This window comes from Melampsora larici-populina, assembly GCF_000204055.1.
Source record: "Melampsora larici-populina 98AG31 unplaced genomic scaffold MELLAscaffold_9, whole genome shotgun sequence".
Classification (NCBI taxonomy): Eukaryota; Fungi; Basidiomycota; class Pucciniomycetes; order Pucciniales; family Melampsoraceae; genus Melampsora; species Melampsora laricis-populina.
The window spans coordinates 1,692,469-1,708,325 of NW_006768773.1; the positions used below are offsets into that span (position 1 = coordinate 1,692,469).

Genomic DNA, 15,857 nt, shown 5'->3' on the forward strand with positions numbered 1-15,857 from the left:
CCCTGCTGCCCAAAGGGAGAGAGCACGCAAGAAACGCAAACTCCCTTAAAGACATCTTGGGCGTCCAACCCCTTTTCCCCCTTGTCCACTTTCACCAAGTATCATCCTTTCCTAACATCTTGACACAATCTTCCACAAACACCCCACAACTTCCCCAAAACAAACAACACGGCTAGCTAACTCGGCTTACACGCCCTACTAGTACACAGATACAGTCTTCTTTCATCTTCGTTCATACTTCATAGTCAATATCAAACCTTGAGCTTACAGTTCACAGATCAACAACACTACAGCACGTAATACATACTGCATACACACCATGTCAAACCCACATCATCCAGCCTTAACACCGATGGAAGTTACCCCAGACCCTCATCCCCACCTCCCAAACAACAATATTACCCATCCTAATACCCATAATCACGCTTACCCTCCTCCCCACGGCTTCGACCAAACCGGCCAAGGTCATAATCGATATCTACCCCCTCCTTCCTACTGGTATCCACCGTACGCACCACCTTTTTTCTTCGCAAACGGAAGTCAAGGACCCATCAACCCCTTGGTTCCATTTGGTTATCATCAACCTCATCCATCTGGGATGAATTGGCCGCCGCAAGCGGCGTATCATCAAGCACCCTTGTTTCCCGACCCGATGAATCCTTACATAAACCAACCACACCAACCTGTTTTGAACCATCAAACTATGAGTGATTTACCCTCTACGGCCTCTTTTTCGACACTTGCAATCTCACCCGCCACCACCTCATTGTCTACTTCACCTGCCACCACCGAAAGCTCTACTTCGACCACTGTCCACATCCAAACACCTGCGATGACTCCATCTCAAACTTCACCTCCCGAAAACCTTATCGCAACGCCTGTTCTTAACGTCACGACCCCGGTAATTGATATCCCAGCTGTTATTGATCTTACCAACGTAGTAGAGGCCATTGAGGAAGAGGTTCAAGTTCCTCACAAACGAGACGCGGACTGGCCCCAACTAGGTATGCCCAAATAGCCACCAACCATGTACATACCGTTCTAATCTTCGTTACGTCTTTCACTGACGTGTATGTGCATTCTTTTTGTGTTAGGTGTCTCGCCAATTAGGTTGCTTCGCTCACCAAAGGTGGGAAAGGAATTTGTCCAAATGCAGAATGGTTTGATGTACATGTATGCCGTTGCACGTCATCAAGGGTATGCCTTCACTATCAAGAGTCACAAATCCGACAAAGAACAAACGGTTAGAATTTATTTGCAATGCTCACTTGGGTACAAGAAAGCCGGCCACAAAGTTCCTTCGCAAGCCAAGAAACGATCATCCTCTTCAAAGAAGACCGGTTGTATGTTTGAGATCTCCCTAAATTATCATTCCCGTCGTGACCGATGGATTGTCACTCAAGACCTCAAGAAGATCTGCAAAACGAAACACAACCATGACCCCTTTGATAAACCTAGTGATCTCTCAATTTATCGACGATTCTCTCCCGAAAACCTCGAGCAAATTGACCTATTTTCCTCTGCTGGCTGCCGTGCAACTCAAATTCGGTCCCTTCTCAAGATTGATCCCGACTCTCAACCACTAGTTCGTGACATACACAACGTCCGAAGTCGTGCTAGAACCAATTGGCTCAATGGTCGGACTCCTGTTCAAGGTCTTTTTGATTTGATTACATCAAGCATCTGGGCGCATCGCACTTTAACTTCGGAAACGGGAACGTTGCTCAACCTCTTCTTTGCTAGCCCTTCCGCCATTGCTCTGGCTCGTTGATTCCCCACGGTTCTTGCTCTCGATTGTACTTACAAAACTAACCGTTTCAACCTTCCACTCTTACACATCGTTGGTACGACAAATACTCACAAATCATTCACCGTGGCGATGTGTTTCATGAGCAGAGAAAAGGAGCCCCAGTATGAGTGGGCCTTGAACCAGCTCAAAGACGTCATATTTCACAATGAGGATGCCTCCGCGACGGTTCAGCTGCCTCAGACTTTCGCAACGGACGCTGAACCGGCCCTGTTCAATGCTATTGGAACGGTTTTTCCCGAAGCTACCCACATCCTCTGTGTGTGGCACATCAACCAGAATGTCGCCAAAAACTGTAAGAACAAGTTTACCAATACCGAATGGACAGACTTTATGAAACTATGGAACTTGTATGTCGCCTCCTCAACACCTGCTGAATACGATTCAAATCTTGAAGAACTTACCAAAGTAGCAAGAGCCCATGATGTCTTTGATTACTTGCAAAACACTTGGATTTATCGAAAGGAGAAGTTTGTCACGCTGTTTACCTCTGAATCACCTCATTTTGGTAACTCATCAACATCTCGAGTGGAAGGCAGTCACTTCAGGGCCAAACGATTCCTCGATGGCCGCAATAACGACTTTGTCACTTGTTTCAATTCTTTCAAAAGGTTTGAAGAACACCAGATGAGCGAAATCACTATATCAGTTGGAGTTGAGCAGACTAAAACACTCGAAGGTCTTCCTATATTCTTCAAAGACCTGAATGGACGCATCTCTCATTACGCACTCAAGAAAATGAAGGAACAGTACAACTTATTGCCTGATTCGCTCCAAAAGCCTTGCACTCATACTTTCAGAGGCGCCTGGGGCCTTCCCTGCTCTCATGAACTGGCAACTGCGCGTGACAACATGGATTTCCTATCAACGGACTTCATGCACACGCAGTGGCATCTTTTCATGGAGGTCCCTCCAGCCAATCATGTCGGACTTCAAGCTGCTGCTAGATCAAGATTCGACCGCATTATTGAACTACCTGAACAAACTTTGCGCAAGCTCTATGTGGAAATTGGATTACTTGAGACCAATCGATACACGCTCTTACCAATATTGAATGCTAATGTGAAGACCAACAATCGTGGTCGACCCAAAGCTACGAAATCTCAAGAAAATGAGGGGAGTCAAGGTAGATGGAAGTCTCAACACGAAATCGACGAGGCAAAGAAAACCCCTCGGCTTAGCAAATGCAGCTACTGCAAAATCGGTGGTCACAAAATCACAACGTGCCCATCTCGTGCTTCTCAAACCTCCAAAGATCAACAAGACGAGGATCCATCCAACCTACCTATTGCCTCCAGCTCTGGCTCTTCGACTTCCGCTCAAGGATTACCATCGACCTCTGCCGCTGATGTGCAAATGATGGATGATTTCTTTCAAATGGAAGAAGATTTCATTTTGGACGAGGTGGATAAAGAATCAACGGGCGTTTCCTTAGCTGACGACACGGATGAAGAATCGCTGAAGAAATCAGACTCCAGTGACTCCAGTGCAAGCTCGCAACATTCATCTGACTCATCATCTGAAGACGAATCTGAAGAGAATGAGAACCTTTGTCCTTTTTGTGACGACCCTCTTCCTAAAGAACCGTCAATCAAGCTCACTGAACTCATGGAAACCCTACTGAAGATGCCTAACATTCGAAAAGGTATTGGCCGTGTCGGAGCAATGTCACTTCTGGTATGTATCTGATCTATCTTTTTTTGGTATGCATCAATTTACTGATATGTCACGCTTGAAGCACAGTTCATGCAAACAGCAGACTTCTGTCATTTGCATCACGTGGAGACAGACATCATACCGCTTGGTGTCAGCAAGGGATGGCCAATAGCAATCGATTTCAGTGGATTATCTGAGTATGTATCCACTCTACACTCCATCTTGTTAATACTCTGTCTAACTCCCTGTTTGTTTGTCTCACAGTCGCATCAAGAAACATTCAATGGTCCTGAGCAATATCATATGCAAAGTCCAGAAGTCCGCTTATCTTGAATCAGCCAAAAAGCTAATTGGACACAGCCACATGAATCGAATTGATGCGCAAATGGATCATTTTGAGGTTGAACAACCTGGATAGTGAGTTTTCCACCTGGTACCTTCTTGATCATCCAATAGTGTCTGAAGTCACATGTTTCTTGTTCTAGTTATGGATATGAGGGATATGTGATCATTCTTAAAACACTGGAGGAACTATTCATTAACGACATAGCCTCTAAATCACATCTTAACGCCGCAAGGGCGTCCCCACTCAGCGTTCAATTGTTTCTGCGACACGTACTCGTTCCGGAAATCAGTATCTCTTTAATTGCAGAAGATTTAAACTTGAATCGAGGCGATCCCAAAGTACGAGCCACTCTGGAAGCTACTCGATCCTTTGGAGCCGCCGTCTTTCCACTTCCAGATGAATTTGAAACCCACGCTAATGTGAAACAATCGACCAAGCGATCTCTTTCATCCAAAAGAAGTCAGCGGGGCACAGCTTCATCCAAGTCTTCTGCGAGCTTCAAGAGCATCTTGAAAACCCCTGACAAACAGTTCATACTCAAACAACTACCTTGCTTCATCGTGCCTTTCATCAAGTCCATCTTCAACCCACCTGCAAATGGCAACTGTGGTTATTGTGCAATCGCCGCATCACTCAATAATCAGACTCAGGACGCGTATGTATCAGTTCGTAGTCAATTACTTGAAGAACTAGTAGGCCACAGGGCAGAGCACGAGGGCCTCCTCTCCATTTCTAGATCGCAAACTGGAATGAAGACGAGACGGGCTATCAAACCTTATGCGACCGAAGTCATTGAGGATCTACTGGTTCGCCTTGAACCCCAGGGCCGCACTTGCACTTTGGAGTTCTGGTTACGCATGCCTTACATGGGCTACATTGTTGCAAGTACTTACGACTGTCCCGTTGTACTCTTCGACCCACTGGAAAGTAATTGCAGTACTTTTTTTCCGTATCGCACCCCGCCTAACGACAAGCAACCAATTATCCTGGCTTTTGTGAATGGCAACCATTTTGTGAGTCTCGGAACCAGGGGTCCATCAAAAATTCCATTCCCTCAGTTATACGGGAAGTCCCCAACCATCAGCGCTACCCGAGTACCAGACTGGATTGCAAAGTATAAAGGCCAGATGGATATGTGGCTTGCTGCCCGAGCTCAGTAATTTCTGTATCTTTATCTGTATCTTATTTAGTTGATACTGGGTTCTTTCTCTTTACACTTATGCTCACTGTGTGGTTGTACACGCTATCTTACATTATTTCTGTATCTATGACCCTGTGTTGTTCTCTTTTGAACTTATGCTCACTATGACTATGTTGTTATACACGTGCTGTCTTGTTCAACTATTGTATGCCTTCTATGCACTTTTGGTTAATGTATCACCATTATGATATGCAGCTCTTGCCTCCTCTGCAATGTGTGCATGACTCCAAATTACCAGCCTTTTGGCCAGTCGTGTAAGACTAAAATTGTGCCATCACCGACGTTGCCCGCTTCCTGGAGCAACCGGGCTATATTGTAGGTTTCGCCCGAGGTCCGACCCAAAATTATCCGTAAGGGGGCGACGGGTTTTCCTAACCGGGCGATAAAGAGTGGGGTCCATTTAAATTATTCACTTATTCATTTACTTATTTATCTTTCAAAATCATTCAAGCCATAAATTATATTTCCTTTTCCTTTTCTTCAATTTGATCTCTTACTAAAATAAAACTATTGTTCATTTTGTTTGCAATTGTCGGTGACTCTCCTTTTACATCTGTTCTTTAATACTGCAACATTGATACCAGCATATCAAAATTATATATCACTCAGTTAATTTCATTTCTCAATTAAATTGCAAAGTTTACATTTTTGAATCTTTTGCTAGTAATCAACTTTTGATTATAATTTTTAGCTTTCTTAATTATGCCCAACCAAGTCAATAAGGAACTTAAAGTGATAGGGCTTAGGCATATGGCTAGTTTCACCTTTTGAAATCTTGGTCAGTTGACCTGTGTTTGTCCAAGATCAAATGGATGATGACCCCCTGATCATAAGAGCAAACCCCGCTCATATCTGTTTGAGGTTTGCATATACATAAGCTGTGCACAAAAAGGTTTCTGGCTGTAAGCTCACTATCTAAAAGTCTAGAATCCTTTCAACTTTCCAAATGAGAAATTTATGAATAAAGAATGTCAATGGCCAAATGCTTAAACTAGCCATGCTTTTGAATCCCATTGCGTCTGTTTTATCAAACCCATCATACCCATCATTGACAATACTCAATGATTACAGCATAAAATTTCTATTTGTTATCTCCTCATTGATGTAGCTTCAAAGTGATTTCCCAGGCATTGATGATTAGAAAGTATCACATGGAAAATGGTCAGTGTGGTTGAAAAACCAAACCAAGGTCCACCAGAACATTCGTCATTTGTGCAAATTGCCACACATAATAAGAATGAATATGGTCCACCTACATTATACATTATCCTGTTAAATAATACCATTGGTTAATCAAGAGGTTCATACCACTTTTGGAGATTAAAGGACAAGAGAGCAGAAATTCAGTAATTTTCACCTTGCACTGCAGCTTACAACATGAATGCCTAAACATTAAATCTTTGTTGAAAGTACACTAACTCATGGGGTCTTACAGAATGTACAGAGCTCCATGATAAAGAAGTAGTACAACCTTTTCTGTAACCGATTTCTTCAAGTCAAGCTGTGTTTCTCAAGTGATAGATTATCAGTCAGATGGTTACAACAGTGATTCTAAGAGAAAAAAACTTACTCCCTTTACAAAATATAAGGAAAAAGAGTCAGTTTCAAGAGACTCAATCAGATACATACAAGGGAAAATGATTTGAGAAAACATATCAGGATTGATGTGCAACAATGTTAATGGGAAAAAAGAACATAGTACACTACTACACACAAAAAAACTTATCAAGACTAATATTGTCTTTCAACAAAGACGTCCACCCATTTTGATCTATATTTGAAGTGGTGTGACATTTTAGAAAAAATACAACCACACTTTCAATAGCTGTATATTATTATAGTTAAATTCTGAAAATTGCATAATCCATCATCTTGCTTAGCCCAGGGTTTACCCAGACTTGGTGCTGGCCAAGTCTTTGTTGCATTGCATAATAGTGTTAAAAACAATAATATGCATATTTGAATTCAAAAGACCAGGGGTTGAAAGCCAAATCAAATAGCTTTCACCCCAGATGGGCAACCCAAGTGAACAAATTTGGGCACAACTCTTTAAACTTAGTTCAAACTCAAATATTTTATCAAAGCCATCAGTGTGCCACTGCACAGCCTGGGTTGCCCAAATCTGGCCTGAACAAGCTCAAAATCCCTGCAGCGTGCCCTGGACTATGGGGTGCTGGCCCTGACAATGTCACTACTATTCTAAAAATACCACTCTGGAACTTTTCCCTGAGAAGCTTGAGAGATTCATCAGTTCCAGTCAAAATCAGGTGATGCTCCTAGGGCTGGCCCTGTAATCTTAGGGTCCGTTCACAGCCCTAATCTGGCCTATCATGGCATATACTTCACCTAGTATAACCCATGAAATCACACAGTCTGTGGGCTTGACTTCCACCCTAATTATGCAATTGCATTGATAAGAATTTATGAACAAGACTAAGCTACATGTCTCAGTTTTTTTTACTTCCAACATATATTCAATATGTATGTAATTATATATGTAAAATGACCCTTGAAACTGAGACTGAGTTGCAATTCTTATTTTTGGACTTGGTAATGGAGATCTAATTAGTATCCAGGTATGACATGTTTCTTGAAAAGTGGACTGTGATGAGTGACAAACTGTATTCTTTTTAAGATATCTATGATTATCACAGAAGTTACATGTATGGAACACTTTTAATATCTATTTAGAAGAAGTTTCAGTCTGATTCACCCAGATCAGGAATATTTTACCCATAAATGTATTACATATTCATTATCATATGTTATGTGATGCTTGGCATGATTTGTGTGTTGTAAACATGTATCTTTCTTACATTTTGTTACCAAGTGCAGCTAGAGCTATTGTCAGCCATGAGGAGTATTCTCAACACTCCCATTGTCAGAACAATGGATTTAGTGTACAAGGATCCACTGGTCAATCGGAACATAGCTCAAAGGAGCTAAGACCCCATTGTCAAGGAGTGACAGTGATCCAACACAGGGATCATCTGTTACTGGTTTCAGTGTACCAGATAAGAACCCTGATGACAGCATCCAAGAAAACCCTGATAGTCTACATAGCTCAGAGCAGATGAGTCACTCAAATATATAAACAAGGATTCCATGCATCCAGAAAGAAGAGAACAATCCTATTATTATACCATACCACTTTTACCGCAGCTCATCATTGAATTAGTATTTTACATCAAAATCCTTCTTTGTTTATCTTTCATTTGAAAGAAGACTTATTTAGAATTCTTATCGTTTAGAATCCTTTATTGCATCTTCTTTCATATCAAAGACACCCTTTTTTCTCTGAGTCACTATCTCTTTATCAATTGATGGTTTCCTTACTATTTGAATTGATATTGTAGATAGTCTCTCATTTTCCTTTTTGATTATAAATTCATCAAATCAACGCTAAAGTGTCACCTGAGGAATAACCACAAATCCCTTCATATTCACCTTAGAAGGCTACTGTCGTGATTGCACTTCGATAAGCTACTGGCAGCGGTAATCATCCCACACCTAAGACAACTATATGTAACGACTATAGTTCCTTTTACTTACTTACAAAGAATTGAGAAATAATCTCCCTCAAGTTTCAATAATTATTGTCTAAAACTTGATAGAATACATTTTGTAAGTACTATTCAGCTCTGAACTACCAGTCATCTGCCATGACTTAGAGTCTCAGGCTGACAGCTATGGCTTTGAAGAAACCTACTAGCCCAACAGGTTGTGAGCACTCATGACGAGCCACATTTTTTCAAATGTTGAATGTAGCTGCACAGCTGTTGAAATTGTTCTGATATAGAAACAAAATATAACAAAGATCAAAATGGTAAATGAGACTTCACAAATCCAGCAGGCCAAATCATTCTCACATTCTTAACTGGAAGGAAAAATGCATTCACATATGAAGTGTTTTCAATTCAAGGAAACCCGACTCAGCGCATGTTAAGGTTCAAACCCCAAATTTGGCTTGATGATGCACAGCAAGGCTTCCCAAGATGCATTTCAGATAGATTTACAACATTAAAAGATTTCTCAGCACATCTCACTCTGTCTGTGTGGTAGTTGCTTGCTAGCAACAACTTCATTTGAGGCAAACAGCAGGAAAACTGTTGAAATATTCATTTGCCAAGATAAGAGTATCTGTGTAAGGAGATATATGTTAGACAATAGATGTCACAGCTGGCATTGCTCATGTACACCTGCTCAACCATCTAAAAGATGATTGATGACTATTCAAAAGTGATCAATCATAACTATGGATATGATTCACTTTTTTTTCAAAAAACTAGTCACCTTGATCTCAACCAGTAACTTTTTTGAAAAAATCCCCCTAAGTGACTTTCTTTGACACACTGTGTCCGTATCCGTGGAGCACGTCAACGTGCACACACCAAATACTTTTGATACATACTTGAAAGAGCCATTAAAGAGGTCTCCACAATAGGCATGTCTTCCCTTTGTCAACTGGGACGTTGGCACTCAGTTGACCCCAACTGCTGACAAAGGATCCCACAAATTCTTTTGTCAAATTATCATTCACAAAGGGTGCTCAGCACTGATCTCAGTCTAAAGCCTACCAAACACCTTTCTGTTTTTTTTCAAAACTCTCCGTGTGTGCACGTCGACGTGCTACAAGGATACCGACATGGTGAAAGTCAATTGATGGCTAGTAGTTCATATCACAGTCCAAAGTATCTGCCAGAGAGGTAAGTATGTTGTAGTCTATAAAAATTTCTCTTTATTATCACAGGCCTGTCCGGAATCATCTAGACAGTAAATGTGTGTGAGGTTTCAGTCAACTCATCACTGCTGGACAGGTAGGTGTTACCATAGTTTGATGAGGCATTAGCAGACCACTGATCACTGCTCAACCAACAGGTGCTACTAGAGGTAGTGCCACCAACCATCTGGTAAATATTGGCTGTTGAAAAGTTAGAAGCTCACTTGTAATTACACTTGAAGAGGCCTCAGTTTGTAGCTATGTACCACAGATGACATCAACAGGTGACAGTTTAGCGGTCCTCAGTCAGCTCTAAGCATTTAAGTAAGATATAATTGGTGAGTAGGTACCAGTTGAAAATCCATGACAATGCCTTATCTTAGGGAGGTGTGTAACGTTGGGAGTGGAAGTAATATCTGTGAAGATATGTAAGACTTCTCAAAGCAACATCATAAGTTAGCTTCAAGTGGGCTACCAAAAGCATGATCAACCAAAAATTTAAACATCAAAACTCTCCATCCGTTCATCTTTTGCAGGCCAACTCACACTGCACATATAATGTGTTTCTCTAAGGTGAAAAATGATTGAACTTGATGCACAAAATGCTTAATAATGCAGATTTAATGCAGAAAATGCAGATTTAATGCACTTTTAAGGAGAAACACATTATATTCACAGTGTCAATGTACAGCATGATCAGGCAGAAGTGACCCCACAACCTTTCCACCAAGTGATCCTTACACGCTCGTGTTATGTACATACTTGAGCATCTAGCGTACGACAAAATCCCTTGATCTCAAGTCCATCTGACCGCCTCTCAAGTTTAAACTGTAAAGTCAAGATTAGCTCTAATATCTCTCACATGGCCCGCTTCAAAAGTTTGCACAAAGAGCCTGATCATCACACCACACCCCAACAAAAGTTTGTTATAAATTTTTTCATTCCATTTGTAACACCCTACGAGATTCAAACTAACAACATCAAAAATCCTAATTAAGTCGAACCTTCAACTTTCGCCGCTTCTTGACCTTCTACATTCCTTTCGTTAGTTGAAAACGGTGTTATGTCTAACTCTTTCCATTTAGACAGACCAGATTCAGATCGTTCTAATTCTCGATCCAATAATTGAATAGCTTTAATAGCTGGTAAAAATGCTGGATCTAATCTAAATGATAAATGTGGTAAGACTAATGAATGAAAAACTGCTAAACTTAATCGAGTTCCCTATTATCAAATCAAATCAAACAAAACAAAAACAAAAAATCTTAGTACGTTCATTCAAACTTCAACATCAAAATCAAATCAAAAAAAAACCAATCTCTTACATGTTGTAACATCACAGCACCAAGAATAGCTTCAACTGTATGACCTCTAGCAGTCCATAAACCAGTTCCAACCATCTCACTCGAACCCGAAGACAATCCATCTAATTCTCTCCATCTCATAATCTTTTCAAGTTCCCATTGGTTTCCAACATATTGTCCTAACATGAATTTAGTTAACAAAGCGTTTTCCAATACTTGTGGGGATAACCTAGAAGGTGTAGTGGTAAGTGGTGAAACGATTGGAGCGTTGATCAAAAAATCAGATAAAGCAAAATGCATCATCCTCCGACCTAATAAAAATCAAATAAAGGTAAGAATCATGAATGAAAGATCAAAACGGGTCAAGAAGTACTGACCAAGGAAACTAAGCTTTGTATTATGTTCTCCTAAGAGTACATATCCCACATCACCTCTCTCGGCCTTAAGTTCATCCAAACTAGCTTGACTCTTAATCAAATTCTTAGAACTCACAATCCTACAAGCAAGTTGTTCAGTAAACTGAAGTGGAAACAAAAGTTCTTCTAAATGTTCTTTAATCGTCTTCGAATGTGGAAAGTGTAAGACAGCACGAGACGTCACAGCTTTAGCTGGTTTAAGAATCTGTCGTAGTTTGGATGGACTATAGAGATGTGATGTAGGAGTTGTAGGAGAAGGAATGGTCGAAGGTTCAGGACTTAGAATTGCACCTCGGTAAGGTCCTACCTTGAAGGAGGCAGCTACTTTTTTAGGGTTAGAAGGTGAACGTGAATTATGTGAAGAAATTGGGTCTGATACATCATTTGTGTAAGATCGTTCTTGGGTAAAGGTTGACTTGTTACGAGGTCGGCATCTAGAAAGGACTTTGAAAAAAAGCATCCAAAAGAAATCGTCAATAAATGATAATTATGAAGAAGTTTTAGAGCTTTTTGATTCAAGGAAAACTTTCAATCTTCGAAAGTAACATTGAAATATTTTCAAAAACGTTGAATCATAGACATTGGATGCTAACCGATCTTTGATTCGCTAGTACTCCCAGAAGTTGCGCCAAGTTGAATAGCCGTACGGATCGCTTTCATTTTTATAAAATTCAAATTAGAATCTGATTTAACCTTTCTATCCAACATACGTAAAATAAACAACCATCAGCACTGTATCAAGAAGAGGCTACTAGATATTGAGAACTGACCTTAAAATGTAACCTAAAGACGACGTTATGGACTGATACCTCGAGCTGATGTGCTTTTATGGGAGGTTTCGAGTGTATGTGAATTACTAGTTAACTTGCATGAAGCTCGAATAATTGACTTTCTTGCTTGGTTGTTCAGTGTTATCTTGAAAGAGTGAAGAATGCGATTTAAGAAAACATTATGGTGCTTGATCGGAAATTTTTCAGGATCCAATTCAAACTTGACCTAATTCTAACTTAAACACACTTAAGACTTAACACTTATGTCTTAAATACAGTTCGAATGCTACTAAATTTTAAAAGCATTCTACTAAATAAACCAGTTCGAGTCTGTTTCTCGAGTTTTACGGATCAGATCAATTGACCGTGAAAGTTGAGGGAGGCCTCATTTGTCCTTTGAAGGCCTAACTCCAATATGAGCCAAAACACTAGTAATGATATATGGCGCGGCACGTTTGCCTTTGGTGCATATGGATCAGAGGTAAACAGGCAAAACAGAATCAAACGCTCTCGACACTCAACATATCTCTCTCTTGAATGATGTCTCATTACCCTCACAATCAATCACTCCTCTTCAAAGTTCAACTGTTTTATAAAATTGCAAGCAAGACAATTTTTTCCCTTGGATTGTCTCAAAATCTAAAATTAATAAAATTTCATTCCAGATCTCAATCACTTCACTTTTTAATTAATTTTCAAACTTCTTATTCTTTTTGAACTTCTTTCGGTAAAGCTATTATTAGACAAAGAAAAAAAACAAGATATATCAGTTCAAGTCATCGATTGATCAATTCATTCAAAACACTCAAGTAAAAGAAAGCAATACATACGTTTATTAGCAGGGAAACATAAAACTTCTTTAATCGAATTATTATCAGTTAGTAACATCACTAATCTATCGATACCTAATCCCCATCCACCAGTAGGTGGTAATCCATGTTCTAATGCATCAATCTATCATTTCCCCCCCAAAAAAACATCATCATCATCAATGTCAGATGGTAAAGAGCACTCGGAAAAAAATCACTTACAAATGTTTCATCAATTCCTTGTGCTTCATCATCACCTGCAGCTTTTTGTCTAGTTTGTTCTTCAAACCTTTCACGTTGATCAAATGGATCATTCAATTCGGTATCTGCCAAAAAGAAATTCGTCAAAAACCATAATAAGAATCGAAAAAAGTTCTAGTCAAAAAAATTAGCAAAAGAAAAAATCAAGAGATCCTTGCTTACAAGCATTACAAATCTCTTTAGTCGCCACAAACGTCTCAAACCTTTCACATAATCCTACTTTACTTCTATCACGTTTAGCAAGTGGTGACATGAATTGAGGATGTCCTACAATAAAACTAGGTGAAATACATTGGTTTTCAATAAACTCTCCTACTAATTTATCTAATAATCTTGAGTTCGTTCTAGGTGCACTACAATCTACATTATGCTAAAACCAAGAAAATTTTAAATCATTCAAATCAGCTTGAGTTTTATTGTAAGACAGTTTTCTTTGTTTGTTTGATGGATTCATTGAACTTGACTTACTTTCACACATAATTCATCTAAAAACTTGGTCATCAATTCTTTATCTTCAAAATCTTTTCCAGAAGGAAACTTCACTTTCAATTGTGATTCTAATTCTTCAATCATATTAAACCTTTTCCAAGGTCTAGAAAAATCTAATGTATAAACCTTTTCACTATTTAATCCTTCTGGATGATAATCAATTTTATACGATCCTCCTGTGATTTTATAAACTAATCCTGATATTAATGTTTCAGTTAAATCCATTAAATCATACATATCTGCATATGCCATATAAAATTCACAGATTGAAAATTCTGGGTTCTAAGCAGAAAAACAAAGTCGAGTTTCAAAAAGTATGGTGATCTGTATTAGTATCAATGAAATGAATGATACCGAATCGAGATGTATAAGCACTTACATGGGTCAGATCGATAGACTCATTCCTAAACACTCGTCCGATTTCATAAACTCGATCAAGTCCACCAACCACAAGTTCTTTAAGGTAAAGTTCAGGAGCAATTCTTAAGAACAAGTCCAAACCTAACGAATTATGATGAGTGATAAATGGTTTAGCAGTTGCTCCTCCAGCGATCATGTTCATCATCGGAGTTTCAACCTAAATGTGATTCAGATCAGAAAGATACAAGATTTGTCAAGTTTACTGGAATCAAGATGAGGTTCTAGAAATCAAACTCAAAACGAATTTCACACACCTCTAAGAACCCAAGATCATCCAGGAATCTTCTAACATAATTAATAATCCGAGCTCGAGTAACAAACACATCTCTAACATCCTTATTCATGATCAAATCAAGGTACCGTTTACGATGACGTTGTTCTTGATCTTTAAAACCAAATTTAGTTTCAGTTGTACCACTCTCGGTCACAACTGATGTTTCAGCTCTTGGTAATTGATGTAAGTTGGGAGAAAGTAAAATCATCTTTCTAGGTCCGATTGATAATTCTCCTTTCTTCGTTCTCATTGGAAATCCGGTGACACCTACTATATCACCTCGACGGAAGATATCATGGACTGCTTCAAACGTGGCTGGGTCTTCGGCATCACTATTGAACATTCCAAAGAACATGCGCCACAGTTCATCAGTTAGCTAACATAACGCACATGGTTGGTATAATTTAAAAGAAGAAATCTGAACGTACTTTGCAGATGCCATGATCTGAATCTTATGACCATCTGCATGCAAATCATAAAACCTGAGCTTAGCCCCAGCTTGTCTCATATTATGAATCCGACCAGCAACACTGATCTTATCTTCCGGATCAAGTCGATCACCACCATTAGGAACCCGATCAGAATAAGTTTTGATAAAGTTTTGTAAACCGATCGATACAGAAAACTTGTGTGGATAAGGTGATGGTAGTGATGGATCTTCAGAAGGACTTGATGAAAATGGTGGATTAGCTTGACGTAAAGCTTGGATCGCTCGACAACGAAGTTCGTAGTATTGCTAAAAAGTCAAAGATGATCGAATTGAGTCAAAAGACAATTTGTATTCCGTTTTCAAAAAAAGACTTTATTCACGTTAGGCGAGAGTTCTTCCTCTGCATTAGCAGCTCCCACAGTAGCTTCTTTCTTGGTAGCAGAAACCACTGGTGCTTTAGGCTACAATCCGATCCAAAACAAAATCAGTGACTAATCAAACAAAAAAATACCCAAACAGCTATAAATCCACTTTACCTTTTCAGCCGCTTTCTTTGCATCTTTTTCACGTTGTTTAGCTCTTCTTTTTAATTCACTCTTACTTACCATCTCACCAGTAAGTTCATCGAGATATGAACCTGGTTCAGTTGGACCTACACCTTTGTCTGCCATTGATTGAATATAAAAATGACGAGTTTGATTGAGTTTGAATGGTTTGTAGGTTTGATTGAATTGAGTTAATCTGATGGTGAATCGTAGTTGACCAAATCGCATTCAAGTTCTTTCGATTTTTGATTTTCTCAAATTCAAATTCTTCAAAATCAAAAATCATCCAAAAAAAACATTCCGACTCGAATTACACATCTATCATTCAGTATAAGCATCTATCTTAGTAGAAAATTACCTACGAATAAAAAGTACACAGAAACATCAACAGCCCCTTTGGCAGTCTCAT

General features: G+C 39.4%; 2 protein-coding genes across 2 annotated transcripts; both read right to left on the minus strand.

Moving 5' to 3' along the window:
* Nucleotides 1-10,723: 10,723 nt before the first annotated feature.
* Nucleotides 10,724-12,407, minus strand: MELLADRAFT_115851 (uncharacterized protein; the record flags this gene model as incomplete). Its single annotated transcript, XM_007407512.1, has 5 exons — nt 10,724-10,954; nt 11,056-11,345; nt 11,412-11,894; nt 12,044-12,147; nt 12,221-12,407. The coding sequence occupies 4 exons, from the start codon at nt 12,108-12,110 to the stop codon at nt 10,724-10,726; spliced, it is 1,071 nt and encodes a 356-aa protein (XP_007407574.1).
* A 517-nt stretch (nt 12,408-12,924) lies between these two features.
* MELLADRAFT_104502 (uncharacterized protein) lies at nt 12,925-15,574 on the minus strand (the record flags this gene model as incomplete). Its single annotated transcript, XM_007407511.1, has 10 exons — nt 12,925-12,953; nt 13,051-13,174; nt 13,252-13,355; nt 13,453-13,660; nt 13,759-14,061; nt 14,159-14,356; nt 14,454-14,805; nt 14,902-15,209; nt 15,284-15,364; nt 15,440-15,574. The coding sequence occupies 10 exons, from the start codon at nt 15,572-15,574 to the stop codon at nt 12,925-12,927; spliced, it is 1,842 nt and encodes a 613-aa protein (XP_007407573.1).
* Between the last annotated feature and the right edge of the window lie 283 nt (nt 15,575-15,857).